This window comes from Portunus trituberculatus, chromosome 15 (genome assembly GCF_017591435.1).
Source record: "Portunus trituberculatus isolate SZX2019 chromosome 15, ASM1759143v1, whole genome shotgun sequence".
Lineage (NCBI taxonomy): Eukaryota > Metazoa > Arthropoda > Malacostraca > Decapoda > Portunidae > Portunus > Portunus trituberculatus.
Window position 1 is genome coordinate 13183016 of NC_059269.1, and position 16245 is coordinate 13199260.

The window sequence follows — 16245 nt, forward strand, 5'->3', positions numbered from 1 at the left end:
CTTATTTTACTTTCCTCCATCTTTATTTTTATCCCTCTTGCATTTATCACCTTCTCTTTCGCTCTCATATCATTATTTTACACTTTCCATTCCACGTTGTTGATGTTACTCTTCATTTTCCCCAAGCAGTGGATCTGAATGACGAACGGAAGTGTTGAACCAGCCTTCTCTCTTCCTCTTGGCTCTCTTTGTTCATAACTCCTGAAACCACCAAAGGAGAGACGTCGTAAACCCATATTAAAACTCCCTCTCTTCCCTCCTTTTGTAGTAAGCTTGTTGCTGGAGTTACGAGCAAGACTAAAGAGGAAGAGGAGGTAGGGAGGATGTAGTGTAGTGGCAGTAGTGGCAGCAGGGTCGGTCGGTAGGGAGGTGAGCAAAGTATACCTCAGACAAACAACGGTAATCTTCGCCTCGCTGTATTACTCGCTAGCCATAAACATCAGGAATAATTATAGCGCCCCACTCTGCACCTTTATTATTGAGAGGCGAAATTCCCTGCCTTGGAAATGAGTGGCTGTTGGGGAGGTGGTGGGGGAACTTCATTGTAAAGGTGACGAGGACAGCGGGAGGGTTAAGAGTTGTGTTGAATGAGGAGGAAGGAAGGAAGGAAGGGCGGAAGAGCAGGGTAGCATAGAATAGGAAAAGAGATGGAAAAGATAGGATATGACCAGGAAGAAGAAAATCCTTTAGCCCTTAAATTCCCGTGAAAAAAATCCAACATTGTATAAAATAAAATTAATGAAGGAAGAGTTACGAGGAAGGACAGATTAAGGACAAGAAGGGGGGGGAAAGAGAAAGAAGGTATAGGATATGACTAAGAAGAAGGAATGAATGAAGGAAGAGTTACGAGGAAGGACAGATTAAGGACAAGAAGAAGGGGGAAAAGAGAATAGTGATAAGATAGAACTAAAGAGAAGAGAGAATGAAGGAAGGAAGGAAGAGCTACGATGAATAACAGATTAAGAACAGGACAGTGAAGACGAAGGAAGGAAGGAAGGCCAAAGTAAGGATAGTCAACGGAATATTAAGACATGAAGAGGAAGGAAAGGAGAGATAGAGAAGAAAGAAGCTATGAGGAAAGAAGAAAGGACAGGATCGGGTAAGACAGACACAATAAGGCAAGATGGAGGTGGGTTGCGTGTTCATATGAGGCAGAGAGGCTGAGGGTAATAGCGATGACGGAGAGCATGTCGAGGGTTTAAAGGCATAACTCTTTTAGTACTGAGACGCTTGTTTGGATAGGATTAGAGGATATATATTAGAAAGGGTATGTGGAGATCCGAAGATTACTGGCCTGATTTTTCACTATTTCAACCCCCACATAAGATTCTGAAGCTGTGTAAAATCGCCAGATAATGAGCAGAATAAATAAGAAAGCATCTTTATTGTTCTGAAGGGCTTAAAAGCTTACTGAGGCGTGTGAAGCTGTGGTTGTGTGGAGTAGACGTGTTCTGGAGTCCTCGGTGGCAGGATAATTACCTTTACCACTAATACACACACAACTGGTATTTAATTTTTTTTACTCACTCACTTTCACGCTTCTCCAGTTTTGGGTTATGTATTTGACTCTTTCCTTTACCAATTAGCTCATCAGTGGGTCTTTTTATCCTTGTTATTCTTATGCCCTCCAGCATTGCCCGTCTTGCATCAGAAATAACAGAACTTATCTATCTACCTCTCAAAATACACTTAAGTACATGTTCCTAGTGCTCACAACAAACACTCATTACACACACACACACACACACACACACACACACACACACACACACACACACACACACACACACACACACACACACACACACACACACACACACACACACACACACACACACACACACACACACACACACACACACACACACACACACACGTTACATATATAAATGTGTACCCAATACCCATCTGTTTAGCACCCAAACACACACACATACAACTTTCTCTTAACACACACATACACACACCACACACGTGAGCACTGCAGGACTCAGGTGGGCTCAGAGCAAGTGTTCTATAATTCAAGACGTGATGTAATGCGTGTTGTGTGTACTACGTGTGTAACTTTTCCTTTCCTGGTTCGCTGGGGATGTAAACTTTGCTAGTGGTGGTGGTGGTGGTGGTGATGGTGGTTGGTGGCGGTCATGCAAGCAGTAATGTTGTGTTTCTTTGTCCCTTGTCTCGTTATCATTTTTGTCATCATCATCATCATCATCATCATTATTGTTGTTGTTATTATCATCATTATCTTCATTATTATTTTGCTTTTCATGTTTGTGCTGTTATTATTAGTTTGTGGTCTTAGTTTTCATTATTTTTTCTTCGTTTTTACATTTTTTTAAATTTCATTTCGTTCTTTTCTTTTTATATGTAGTTCACTTTCTTGTTCTTCCTTTATTTACTTTTATTTATCCTTTTTTTCTTCAATTGTTCTTACCTTTCCTCTTCTACTTATTCTTATGTTTATCTTCCTCCTCCTTCTCCTTCTCCTCCTTCTCCTCCTTCTCCTTCTCTTCTCTCTCTTTCTCTTTCTCTTCTCCTTCTCTTTCTCTCCTCCTCCTCCTCCTCCTCCTCCTCCTCCTCTCTTCTCCTCCTCCTCCTCCTCCTCCTCCTCCTCCTCCTCCTCCTCCTCCTCCTCCTCCTCCTCCTCCTCCTCCTCCTCCTCCTCCTCCTCCTCCTCCAACTAGACCTTCACGAGTCACGGACGGTGGTGGTGGTGGTGTTAGGATCCTAATCTGGAAGGCAGGAATTGAAAGGTCGATACCAAGACACGAAGGCTGAGTAGGAGTGTAATCCTCCTCCTCCTCCTCCTCCTCCTCCTCCTCCTCCTATTCATTCTCTTCTCTGCTTCCCACGCTCCTCGCTCGTCTTTCTTTGCGTTACCTTGCTCTTGTTGTTGTTGTTGTTGTTGTTGTTGTTGGTGGTGGTGGTGGTGGTGGTGGTGGTGGTGGTGGTGGTAGTGGTGGTGGTGGTGGTTTCCTCTTTGTTCTTGCTTGTGTTTTCCTCCTCCTCCTCCTCCTCCTCCTCCTCCTCCTCCTCCTCCTCCTCGTATTCACTCTTCTTTTCTTCTTGTTCTTCTTGTTCTTTTTCTCCATTGTTGCCGTCGTCGTACTTAGCATCTCTCCTCCTCCTCCTCCTCCTCCTCCTCCTCCTCCTCCTCCTCCTCCTCCTCCTCCTCCTCCTCCTCCTCCTCCTCCTCCTCCTTCACCATTAGTTCTTAGTGCTGACTGGCTTCTGTTTAACGCTCTGCCTGCAGCTCTTTCTCTCCTCACCTTCACCGCCTCCTTCCTCGCGCTAATTGGAGTCACGCCTTGTCCTCCTCCAGCTGTCCTTGTCACATTTATCACGATTTTAATTTCCGGAGTCTTCTCTCGTGTATGTCTTGATTGCATTTTCTTTCCCCTTCTTGCTATCGATGTGGAAGTTTGGTCGTTCATCGGTTTTATTTTTATGTTTTGTTTTAAAGTTTTGGGTTCGTTTTTCTTTTTTTTTCAGTGTTAATGAGTTTCCGTGTAGTGTCCGTCTCTTTTGTTTTTTTTTTCTAATCTTTCCTCTTTTTTTTATGTTTTTCTCATTTTTCTTACTTTCATCTTTCCTTGTCATCTTCCTTTACTGGTTTTTTTTTCTCTTTCTCTTTCCCGTCTCTAGTTCTCTTTTCTTCTTTTTGCTCTTTCTTTCCTTCCATTTCTCTATCCTATCTTCCTTTCTTCCCCTCTGTCGTTTATTCCTTCCTTCCTTCCTTCCTACCTTCTTTTCTTCCTTTCTTTCTTCCTTTTTTTTTCCTTATTTCTATCCTCCATCCCTCCCTCCCTCCCTTCTTCCATCTATCTATCTATCTATCTATCCTTCCTTCCTTCCTTCCTTCCTTCCTTCCTTCCTTCCTTCCTTCCTTCCTTCCTTCCTCCTTCCTTCCTCCCTCCTCCCTCCCTCCCTCTTCCTCCTTCCTTCTCTTCCTCCCTCCTTCCTCATCGCCTTGCTGTCCCTCATCGCCTTGCTGTGTACAACCTAACCTAACTCAACCTAACATGTAGCTAAGCGGCTGGGCATCATGAGGGAATAGATAGCAGGCCGTCACTCTCGCTCAACTTCCGCGTTCCGTCATTGATTGTCAGCCAGGGTCGCTCACCGCCTTCGTAATGCGAGACGCGACATTACCCTCATGATGGATGGACCCGTGGCGCTCCCTTATATCTCGTTCAGAACCCGTGGTGGGGGTGGCAGGGCCGCTGAGGGTAAGCCATCTATTTGCCACGGGACGCCTTCCTTCACGTGACTCCTTGTATCACGTGGTCTACCTCCTGACATGCTTCCGTATTAATGTCTCTATAAGCGCCATATTCTGAAACGCTTCCCCCTCTCACCGCAACCATTTTCAAAGACCATAGAGACGATTAGCCGGGTTCTAAAGAGCATTTGTCTTGTTGATAATGCAGAAAACTTGTTAACATATCACTAGAATTACGGAAAAATCCTTAAAGACCCTTGTGTCATTTCAAGTAGAGCCCTTTGAAGATGGTGAAGGTGCGGCGCGAAAGTGTTTCAGAATATGGACCTAAGGCGTGCAGATGAGGCAGGACGGCTGGTTTTGCAGAATTTCTATCCCTAATGTGTCTGGGGCTAATTTCAAGCAAGAGACTGATAGAGTTGTAAAACACACACACACACACACACCCGGTAGCTCAGTGGTTAGAGCGCTGGCTTCACAAGCCAGAGGACCGAGGTTCGATTCCCCAGCCGGGTGGAGATATTTGGGTGTCTCCTTTCACGTGTAGCCCCCTGTTCACCTAGCAGTGAGTAGGTACGGGATGTAAATCGAGGAGTTGTGACCTTGTTGTCCCGGTGTGTGTGTGCCTGGTCTCAGGCCTATTCGAAGATCGGAAATAATGGTTGGTTCAGCACCGACAAGGCCTCGGAGACACAAGAAATGCTTGAGAACAATGGCCAAGCTGACAACATTGAAGAGGCCAACACTGTTAGCGCCCACCAGGGATCAGAGGGAAATACTGCAAACCTCACCTGGTGGAGACGCTGGTTCAGCACCGACAGGGCTATGGACAAAGAAAAAAGCCTTAAGAATACTCGTAATGGCCAGGCTTCCAACACTGAAGGGGACACTGAGGCTGAGGACGCACCAGAAGAGGCCAATGGTGACAGTAGGCCCCGCACATGGTTGCTGTTCCTGTGCCTCTTCGTTGCCTTCACTTTGGCAAGAAAGAGTCAAGTGCCGCAAACACCACCACTGAGGCACTCCTCCTTGATAAGAGAGATCTGAGTGCCTTTCTTGGTGCCTTTGTGGGTACACTACTATCCCTCGCCTTCCCAATGCCGACTCCCTTACGGCACTGTGAATGGTGCCACGCGTCGGGCTGTCCGTCTCTGTGAGTGGCTGCAACACATCTTGGGAAGGGCGTCCCTGGAAACACGGCCTCACGGGATTACCATCAGCATCATCAGTGCATGGGGGGAGACTCGTGGTGTGCGGGCGTCACCATCGCTAGTCGCCGCAATCACAATCGATCGTGACTAGTGATACGATTGTGATTGCGGCGACGGGAGCGATTGTGACGCTAGCGATGGTAACGCCCGCACACCACGAGTCTCCCCCCACGCACTGATGATGCTGATGGTAATCTCGTGAGGCCGTGTTTCCAGGGACGCGCGTTGACGCCCTTCCCAAGATGTGTTGCAGCCACTCACAGAGACGGACAGCCCGACGCGTGGCACCATTCACAGTGCCGTAAGGGAGTCGGCATTGAGGAGGCGAGGGATAGTGGTGTACCCACAAAGGCACCAAGAAAGGCACTCAGATCTCTCTTATCGTTTCTTATTTCTTACTGTTGAATACTTATCGCTCATCTCTACTTAATCTAGACTAGATAGGCACTTCCCCTCATTTTGGTACTGCTGCTCGTGGTCCTCGATTCTGAGTATGTTCTCGAGGCGCTGCTCTTTCCTGCGTCTGTATTTCCATCTTCCTACGACTTAACTTCTTTTAAGAGAGAGGTGTCAAGACATTTGTCCCAGGCTTTTGACTGATTCTTTCGATTTTTTTTTTTTTTTTTTTTTTTTTTTGAGACCAATTCCAGTGGACTTTTTTCTAATTCATTTATTTTGCCCTTGGCTGTTCTTCCTCTTACATAAAAGAAAAAAAAATATTAACTGTTTATTAGCGCTGTGAAAGACGGCAACTCGTGAAGATCGGACATGCGAGAGAGAGAGAGAGAGAGAGAGAGAGAGAGAGAGAGAGAGAGAGAGAGAGAGAGAGAGAGTCCCCCTTCCTAAATTCAATGACCAAAGACAATAGTGCATATATTCCTTGCTATGACTTCTCGCGTTGCCCCACTCCCTGCTGCCCTTCCTCCCGGCCCGCGCTGCTGAGTGGTGACTGCAGCAAACACTCGCACAGTCCATATTGTCCTGAAAATATTGCGTCGACTTTACTGCAGCGTTCACCTCGACTTTCAAATGAATTAATCTCGACCTCGTTTCTATTCATTTCTTGTTTATTCTCGCCGTGTGTCCTGATTATATTCTGATTGTACTTCACTGTTTGTTCTGTTCACTAAAGAAGCTTCTATTTGTGTGTCTTCCTTAGCCTTCCTCAACGCCGGCTGTGGGTTTTGGGGACGAGCGCAGCCCACAGAACCACAGCGACCGACTCCCCCTACAGACAAGCCCCCTGATCAACACGTAAAACAGCAACAACAGCAGCAGCAACCACAGCAGTACCAAGAACCGATACAGCAGCCTCAGCAGATGCAGCAAACATATCAGGCCCCCCATCCTTATCGCCACCCTCAACAGCAGCAGCAACAGCAGGAACAAGCATATCAGAATGGCGCAGCGCAGAGTCACCCACGCACATATCAGGAGGCGCCTCACCCCTACCCACCTATGTCGGCGCCTCAGCAGCAGCATCATCAGGCTTACCCCGCCGTCACCACGCAGCAGGTAAGAGTGGTGGTGTGTTGGTGATGTGTGCATAGTAATTTGGTGGTGAGTAACGGTGTAAGGGAAATATAGCACGGGATATGTGGTGTGTTTTTCAGGGTAATAATTAATGGCATGTGTTAGGACGGTTTAAAAATGATAGATAAATGGTTATGATTTTGTGATATAGGATAATATAACATTTTTTTTTTTTTTTTTCATAGTCCAAAATTCATTACATATTTTTCATCATTTTTTTTTTTACCATTTTTATCTTTCTTATGATCTAGTGACACGTGACTTGCTATAGTATTTTCATAACCTGGTGATCCGCAGACGAGAATCACCATCCAGTAATGCCCTGACCCACTGGTATAGCATTGTAACTTGGTGATGCGTGAAGACAAGTGGGAGTCACCAGGCAATAACACCCTTGATTCACCAGTAATGGCCCTCAGTCTTCACCCTTGACCTTTAATGATTCCGTTCACTCCGGCCTCCGACACACGCCATCTCCTACTCACCACTTACTCTCCCATTTCGCTCTCTCACTCACTGCTTCCGCGCCCTTCAGTCTCTTTCACCCACTCCTTTCTACCTTTCTGTGTCTCTCCCTTCTCTTTCCTCCCTCCATTCATCTCTCGCTCCTTCAGTTTCCTCCCTCATCTTATCTCTCTCCCTCTCTTTCCCTCTCCTCTCCCTTTCTTCTATCTCCTTTCTTCTATCTCCTTTCATTCCTTTCTCTCTCTCTCTCTCTCTCTCTCTCTCTCTCTCTCTCTCTCTCTCTCTCTCTCTCTCTCTCTCTCTCTCTCTCTCTCTCTCTCTCTCTCTCTCTCTCTCTCTCTCTCTCTCTCTCTCTCTCTCTCTCTCTCTCTCTCTCTTATTTGTCCCGTTTCCTTTTGTTGCCTACATCCACTGTTTCCTCTTTCATTTGATCTCTCCCTCTCTCTCCTTACAGTTCTTACTCTTTTCTGTCTTTTCTCTCTTTTCTCGTCTTCCTCAGTTCATCTCTCTTTCAGTTCCTTAAGCTCACTCTTTCTTCCTTTTTATCTCGCCCTCTTTGTCAGTTCTTTCACTCCTTACACTGTCACTTTCCCTCAGGCCCTGGTTCCTTGTTCTCCCAGCAGCGGTGGCACCCTTCTCCCTTCACTCCCCAAACCCCCAGTTCTCCCCACCATTACCACCACCACCACCACCACCACCACCACTACCACCCTTCTCCCCCATTATCAGCTCGTCCCTGTACAGGTAAGCCCAACAGCGAGGTACTGAGGCTGTGTAAAGTAATACCCATAGATGTACAAAGGGAAGGAACAGCAGCATATGACGACAGCTGAATACTTCCCTGTAATTCTAAAGGTTTTATTTTTGGTGTGTTTGCAATGTTGTTTCCTTGAGTTGCTCTGCTGTAAATGGTGGCTAAATAGGGTGATTTTATGTAGTTATTGTTCTCCTTTCCCCTTTAATGCTTTGGTGCCGCCTGTTAGTAGTGTGTAAGTAAGTATTCGTACTGGTAAACCTTTTTTTTTTTATCGTTATTAGTTTTATGCGTGTTTGTGTATAGTGTGTGTGTGTGTGTGTGTGTGTGTGTGTGTGTGTGTGTGTGTGTGTGTGTGTGTGTGTGTGTGTGTGTGTGTGTGTAGCCAGAAAGGCGTGGGAGGCAAGCAGCGGTCGGCATGGCATTGTTGTCTGGCTGAATATGCAAACACACACACACACACACACACACACACACACACACACACACACACACACACACACACACACACACACACACACACACACACATACATTTAACCCCATGAATTCCGTCGCCATTACCTTAATGCCACCACCCTCCCACACTCACACCCTCACACGAACTCACGCATCCCTGGCCAGACTGAGACACCCGCCTGCCGGAGGTCCGCCTCGTACTGTGCTCCCCCCGGCAGCAGGGCGGCGTAAGGAGAGAGTACCCGCGTAACGCTTCCATCGATTTTAGTGGCAGCATCACGGAGGGGGTAGGGAGGTGGAGCGGTGGAGGAGGTGGCTAGGGTGGCGGTGAATGGGTTGTAGTGGAGGCGAGGGATGGGAAGTTTCCACACAAGGGGCGCTGATGTAAGCTAAACATAAGCATCATAATAAATACTACTGTGGTTTTGCTTTTGCTGTGTGATATTACCGCGGTGTGTTTAACGTACCAACACACAGCACATTCCTTCACAGCAGCTGCCAATGGGGTTTGCTGGGTTTGGCGGGGCTCCGGTGTACGTGGTGCTGCCCTCTCCCGGTGCTGGTATGGTTCCCTCTGCTGAACCCGCCGGCCCACAACTGCAGGAGATCTTGAGGAACCTCCCTTACACTCCCAGCAGCCGCGGTGTGACCATTTATGAACTGCCTGAAGGGTCCACGCAGAAGACGACGCGGGTTAGTGTTGGTGGCCTGGCTGGTCTGCTCCACAATTCCTGGTATAAGAGTCTGCTCCACCTGTCCTTCCTTCCTCTCCTTCCCTCAGGCGCCTGACTCAACGCCGCCGTCAGCCGCTTCCTCTCAAGGCTCTGTTGCATCGCGGTGGTCGACAGCATCAGGTGGCAACCACAGTGATGACCGCAGTGCTGGACGGGCGCGCTGGGGGGACAGGGGCGTGGGCGTGGGTCACCTGTGGGCCCCGGGGGAGGATACTGTTCCTGGAAGTCGTGGTGGAGACTCCCTACCGCCGGCGTGGGCTGAGAAGGAGGAGGAAAATGTCCTGCCCGGAGCACCTTACTCCAAGCCGGAACAGAGGTGTGTGTGTGTGTGTGTGTGTGTGTGTGTGTGTGTGTGTGTGTGTGTGTGTGTGTGTGTGTGTGTGTGTGTGTGTGTTTTACTTATTCATTACATAACACTTTTGAGGTCGAAAATTAGGTAAGTTACCTTGACCTCGTCTCATCGTGATCGGCACAGTTGAGAGCATGTAACCAGCTCGTTTCTTAGGCAAAATTTGTGTCTAAGGCCAAATTTTTGTCCTAGGGACCTTTCACAAGTACGATCTACTGTCTCCCCTTCAGAACCTACGCGCGGGGCGGTGGGATGCACCGTATGGATCCTGAAGAGTCTGCGGAGAGGGAGAGGCGTAAGAAGCAGGCGGAGGAGACACAGCGGATCATAAGGCAGCAGGTAAGGCGCGGCAGAGTGATGCAAGTCGGGATCGTGTGCTCATATTCCCTTATCTCCGTAATGAATGGCAGACCCTTAGTCACATTTCGGGGTGACCCAGATAGAGGTCGTAAACATCCCGCCAGACAATCTTCGTCTCAGGGCACGCAGTGATGTTTATTGCATAGCCTCGTGTTTGCATGCAGCCGACATGATTCGCTGCACCGTGATGAATCTTGAATGAAGCTGGCGACCCATGGCGACACACTTTACGAAACTCTCTTGAATTAGACTTGTATATCATGGCATAATTTTTCCTGTGAACTTCCGTGTGTATTTTTTTATTCTTTATTGTAAATCTGCTAACTTTTATTTTCTCTTCACCACGACAGCTGGAGGAGAAGAAGAGACAAAAGGCAGTGGAGGAGGAGAGGGATCGAAGAGAAGCGGCGATATGGGAGGAAAGGGTGCGAGAACAGCAGGAGAGAGAGGCCAGGGAATTACAGGAGGAAATAAGGAAGAAGAAGGAGAAGGAGGTAAAAGTTTCCTCAGACAATTTTCCGCACTTCACTCCCGTCTCTATACTTTCACCCAAGTATTAGCCTGTGTCGCCAACCAGACACACACACACACACACACACACACACACACACACACACACACACACACACACACACACACACACACACACACACACACACACACACACACACACACACACACACACACACACACACACACACATTTTTTTGAAGTTAGGTGTTTTAGAAAAAAAAATTTATTTTATGCCTAAAAGTAGACGGTTTTCTTTTTTTATATTACTATCTAGCATTTAGTTTAATTTTCATACAGTTGTACCTTCACCTTTTCTCTGTTTTTTTGAGGTTACCAGCACAGATATTTATAAACACGTATCACTGAAAAAGAGAGAGACAGGGAAAGGTTTATATAGAAAGTGAGACCCGTGAGAGAGAGAGAGAGAGAGAGAGAGAGAGAGAGAGAGAGCAAAATGGTGAACAAGCAATATCCACACGCTGCCTGAAGAGCGGTAACCTTTAGTTCTCACCTGCCTTCCCCTCTTCTCTCTCTCTCTCTCCCCGGCAACAGCACAGCACCCGTGACAATACCCGAGAGAGAGAGAGAGAGAGAGAGAGGGGTGGGGGAGGACGACTGAATCTGGGTTAAAGAATGAGACAATATCTTTTGTAGAATTGGTAGAGTGAAGGAAACGAAGATGAGAGAGAGAGAGAGAGAGAGAGAGAGAGAGAGAGAGAGAGAGATTACTTAACACCATCTCTTTCATAATGTCCAGGAGGCGGAGGAGAGGCGACAGCAGCAGCTCCAGACGGCCATCAAGGAGGCGGCAGAGAAGGCCAGGAAGGAGAAGAGTGTCCACAAATATGGTCACATCCGCTCACTCTCCTCGGTGGGTCCTGGTCATTCCTGCTGCCCTGAACTGTACTCACCTTTCCTCTCACCTCTACTACATTCAAAAGACTATACTTGAAGCTACACGTGTTCTTAACCCCATCAATACTGGGACATATTTTTACCTTGAGATTTGTGTACGATTAGACCATTTTAATGACATTAGCAACACTGTATAGAAGTCACAGTCTTCATTATCTTAATCCCTCACATGAGTTTCTGGACCTGTATAAAATCAACAAATAATAAGCAGAGTGAATATGGAAACACGTCATGGTACTGAAAGGGTTAAGACTTTATGGTTCTCGTGACCGATTAAGTAGGTTTTTATATTATTTAAAGGAGAAACATTTTTACTTTTGCTGACACTAAGCAAATTATACCACAGTCCTGCACTTCATTGCTACCAGTCATAAAGCTTAGAGTACAGTGACTCGAATGACTAACTTGATCTTTGGGTGGGACCGGACAGAGTGCCTCCTTGCCTGAGGTGCGAGAAGAGGGCGATGACCAGCCACCGCCGCACACCTCAGGCTGCTCCACCACACCTCGTAGGCGGCACCACACCAGCCATGCACGCCCCTCATCACCGGCAGCACCTTCCCCTCAGCGGCAACGACATCAGCAGCCTCATGAAGAGACCAACCCCTCGGAGTCTGGCGCGGAGCAGCAGGAGTCTTCTTCCCTCACCCATCAAGAGCCATCACGGCCATCCACCCTAAAAGTAAATAGAGACACAAGCAAGGCAGAAGGAAATGCATATCGTTTTTAAGAGCACTATTCAACTAGAATTGCAAGAGTCAACAGTTTGTTAATTTTTCACAGCCACAGTTGAGTGCTGATGCCGACGAAAGGACACGGCTGTTGCGGACCCTTGGTATCGCCCCAGAGATGCTGCTGGCACCTTCAGGCCTGCTGGACCGTAGCTCCCTGCTCTCCCTCCTGCACGCCATTACTGGTAAGAGTGATGGGCACATTATTGAGGACATTTTTACAACATCATAGAGAGTTGACCTGTACAGGTGGAATTTTGCAGGGGTGCAGTGTGACATGGGGTGCTTAGATATATGACAAGAAAAGACATGGTGTAGGTGTGAAAATGTGTGTATCAGATAGTTTCTCCCTCCTTGATTAGTAATGTTGCATGACTGGTGACATTGACAAACAGTCACCCATTAGTTTTTTTAACATTTCTTTGTTTTTTCTTAGGTCAACAACGTCTTATCTCAAATGCGCCCAATGACTATGCTGGCGACTATGTCACTGACCGCATTATTACCCCCACCAAGTACCGGGGGCCGCCCTCCAGGGACTGTGGCATTCAATGTGATGACTCCCTCCCTGACCGGTGAGTCACGCTTTGTTATGGATCTCTTCCAGTCTTCTTGTAACCTTCAGAACCAAAGTGCTTCCCATGTTGGTGAGTGCCTGGGTAAATAGGTGACATGCAGAAGTTAATTAAAGTATTTGTGTATCTCAGGAGAAGCAGTCCACGAAGAGAGTCCAGGAGGCGTCTTAGTAGGAAAACTGCATCACTGCCTCGCGACAGTGGCCAGAGCAGTGACGCACGGCCTCCCTGGGGACACAACCAGAGTGACAGGCCATATAGGAAGCAGTCTGAGAAGGACCCATACTCCAACAGGCGATTGAGGCGACGCGCTGCCAGGTGAGGCTCCCCTATGTCTGGCCATAAACGTTATGGTAATGCTAGCACTGGCTGGTGTGCCTGCTGTTTGGCTCAGGCAGTTCAAGGCTGGCATATGGTAATTATATGCATGCAAATTAAATGCGGTATACAAATTAATCATTATGTATATATGTTGTTTTAGATATGTTATTCTATGTATGGGTTTTCACTTTCCTTCTTAGTAAAGCTGTCATTATGTTGCCAGGTTTCTATTTTTTACATCTTTATTTTTATTTTCTTATTCATTATTTTTTTCTTCTTATTCTTTAGGTACAGTTTAGATGAATTCAATTCAAGTTAAATATAATTACAGCAATTGAAACAAAAGTACTTGAAGCCAGAGTTAAATTATGTCATTATGTTAATTGCTTGCCAAAACGTTGGTACGTAATATAATTGCATCATGAGTGTTGAGACCTCACTGTCAATCCTCAAAAACCTTCAGTGTAGCCAGTTTGTTGCATCAGAGTTTCTGTGAATCTAGTTATAGGTTAACAAACATTCTGCAACATTAGTATCAAAAGTACTCTAACAACTCAACTAATCATCTCAATAGTCCTTGAAACTCTGTAGCACTTGTAAATAGTTTAATCAGAGAAGAAGAAACACTGTCACAGAACTGTCACATGACCCTCTCTGTCCAGCCTGATCCCCTACTCCTGGGTGGTATCTCCCCTTTAAAAATCATGGATCCAGCACAGAGTATGGAATAAAATTTTAGGGGTTGGAAACAATTTGCATACAAGCCGTTTTAACAATGCAAGAATAGATATGTTTTTTCCAACGTTTCTGTCAGAATTTAATGGGATTTATGTTAATATCAGGGATGGCGCAGGTGGTGTGATTATTTTCAACTGTTAGCTCTCACTGTGTTGTGGGAGCTTTTATGGAAGTAAATTGTGGTGTGCCAGCCATAATTTATCCTATACAGATACATAACTATAGACGTGTTATGCTTACATTCATCAGTTACCATAATGTGACAGTGATGGTGTGTGTCAATAGCAGTGATGTTGGTTACTTGCTTGGTTCCCTTTCCTATGACAGTTTCATCTCATGTGGTTGTATAAGAACGTATGTATCTTCTCTGTGCATAAATGGCATGTTAATTATATCCAAGAGTGTGAATGAGGTATCAATTATTTTTCATCATGTAGGTCCCTGAGTCGGTGTGAGCGAGACACACCCTCTGATGAGAGTGACCAGCCACAGGTTCACCGTCGCCGCCGCAAGACATGGGACAAGTCACGCCAGGAGTCCCTTTCCTCTGACATCTCCAGGTGATTTTGTTGTGGTTCTTGTGTCGCTAAATATAAAAAAAAATATTTGCATTAATGATATATTGACACCGATTAGAAAAGGAATGAATAAGTCAGTAGCAATGAAGATAATAATTATAATGACATAGATAATAGAAAATGACAATAATAACATTGAAGAATAAATACACTTGCTTAACTCCTTTTTCACCACAGCACAAAACAGTATGAATACCTCCGCTTGATGGAACTAACAGTGACATTGATGCAACAAACTAACATTGCACTGCTTCCTTCACCAGGTCTCCTTCACCACGAGACAGGAGGCGAGGCAGCCGGCCCTCTGTCACCACCAAGCAGTGGCCCACCATCAAGCCCTCCCTCACACCAGCCCTGCACCGCCCACCAACACCAGAACACAGCAAGGTAAGGAGAGATTTTATCATGTTAGTGTTTTTTATATCTCCTTTGATCTTGTAAGTGGCCTTGAATTACTCTGACAAAGCAGTTATCTAATGGTTCCTCTCCTCAGTCTCCTGTGTCTCCCCACTTTCTGGCTCCTCCGCCGGAAATACTTGGAAAGGAAGCTAATGCAGAGGATGAGCATGGTCTTCCTTCAGGTGGCCAAAGTCCCCTTTCTGAACACCCTATCGACAGCCAGCCTCCTCCTGCTGTGCGTTCCTCCTCCCCGCCTGTGCCAGCCCTCATGCGAAAACTCACAGGTCCGTGCTGTATTGTGTGTGTGTATATTTCTTATGTTCTTATTAAATATTACAATATTGATTTGATAAAGAATCATTTGTGCTTGATCTATACTTGCTTTTACTACTAACTGCTTCTACAACAAATATTAATCACTACTATTACTACTTCTACTTACTGCTACTACGTGTTACTTTACACTACAGGTCAGTCATCCTTTGATGTCCCAGAGTATCCTCCTGGCACCATGCCCCCATTCATTGATGCCACCAGCACCGAGGCCCCAGCTGCCACTGCCAACATTGACAGCTCTCCAGACACCAATGAAGCCAGTGCTGAAGTGGCCTCACGTCCCTCCAGTCCCCCTATTCCCACTGTGCTGAAGAGGATGCAGAGTGCTGACTCTTCACTCACGCTGCCAGAGCTTCCCCAGCCCACCTTACGCCCAAACTCTAGGCCGCCCTCAGCCAGTGGACTTTCTTCAGCCAAATGCCTATCTGCTGGTGGGCTGACAACAACCAAAGGTGCAACTCTGCCGGGTATGTATAAGCTGCTGTTATCTATTTAGTGTCTTTATGCCCAATACATATTCTTTTTAATTTGAATGTTAATCATGGCAGGAATTACTTGATATCTTCTTTTCATTTGGGCTGAAGAACTATGCATTGATTTAAGGTGTAAAAGATGTAACTAATATATTTGTACAAAGGACGAGGGAGGGGAGAGAGTGCAAGAAGTGCAAGGAGCAGCAGCCAGCCACCCTCACCCACTTCCCGGCCACCCACCCCCCGCCGCCTGCCTCCCATGGCTCCCTCTAAAAGCGAAGAGGTAGTGTCCACGCCTAACCAGGAGAACACCCTTCGCCCAAGCTCTCCACCAGTTCCTGCCCTTGCCAGGAGACTTTCTGCCACCTCACGTGTTGGACAGCTGCCCACTGACAACAGTAAGCAATGGTTCCAAATAAACATAGAAACTACTTTTCCAGCAATTATCAAACATTTATGTTTGATAATTGCTATTCATCTCTCACCTTTATTATTTGTTTACTGTAGTCATGTTTAGGTTCAGAAGGCTGCATTCTCATTTCTTCCCCAGCTTTCTCGTTTAATGTACTGGTGTTGC

The 16245-nt window shown here is 46.4% G+C and overlaps 1 protein-coding gene across 2 annotated transcripts in view; it reads left to right on the plus strand.

Moving 5' to 3' along the window:
* LOC123504354 (serine/arginine repetitive matrix protein 1-like) overlaps nucleotides 1-16245 on the plus strand; it is a 93619-nt gene that overhangs the window by 73354 nt on the left and 4020 nt on the right. The window contains exons 3-17 of one of the 2 annotated variants that reach the window (XM_045254820.1): nucleotides 6596-6951; nucleotides 9139-9339; nucleotides 9428-9696; nucleotides 9960-10068; nucleotides 10440-10583; nucleotides 11360-11473; nucleotides 11948-12199; nucleotides 12301-12433; nucleotides 12685-12823; nucleotides 12956-13141; nucleotides 14320-14442; nucleotides 14724-14847; nucleotides 14954-15143; nucleotides 15330-15662; nucleotides 15833-16066. In XM_045254820.1, coding sequence (XP_045110755.1) covers nucleotides 6596-6951; nucleotides 9139-9339; nucleotides 9428-9696; nucleotides 9960-10068; nucleotides 10440-10583; nucleotides 11360-11473; nucleotides 11948-12199; nucleotides 12301-12433; nucleotides 12685-12823; nucleotides 12956-13141; nucleotides 14320-14442; nucleotides 14724-14847; nucleotides 14954-15143; nucleotides 15330-15662; nucleotides 15833-16066 — 2907 coding nt within the window. The remainder of the gene's footprint in view (nucleotides 1-6595; nucleotides 6952-9138; nucleotides 9340-9427; nucleotides 9697-9959; nucleotides 10069-10439; nucleotides 10584-11359; nucleotides 11474-11947; nucleotides 12200-12300; nucleotides 12434-12684; nucleotides 12824-12955; nucleotides 13142-14319; nucleotides 14443-14723; nucleotides 14848-14953; nucleotides 15144-15329; nucleotides 15663-15832; nucleotides 16067-16245) is intronic. The other variant, XM_045254819.1, reaches the window with a different exon arrangement.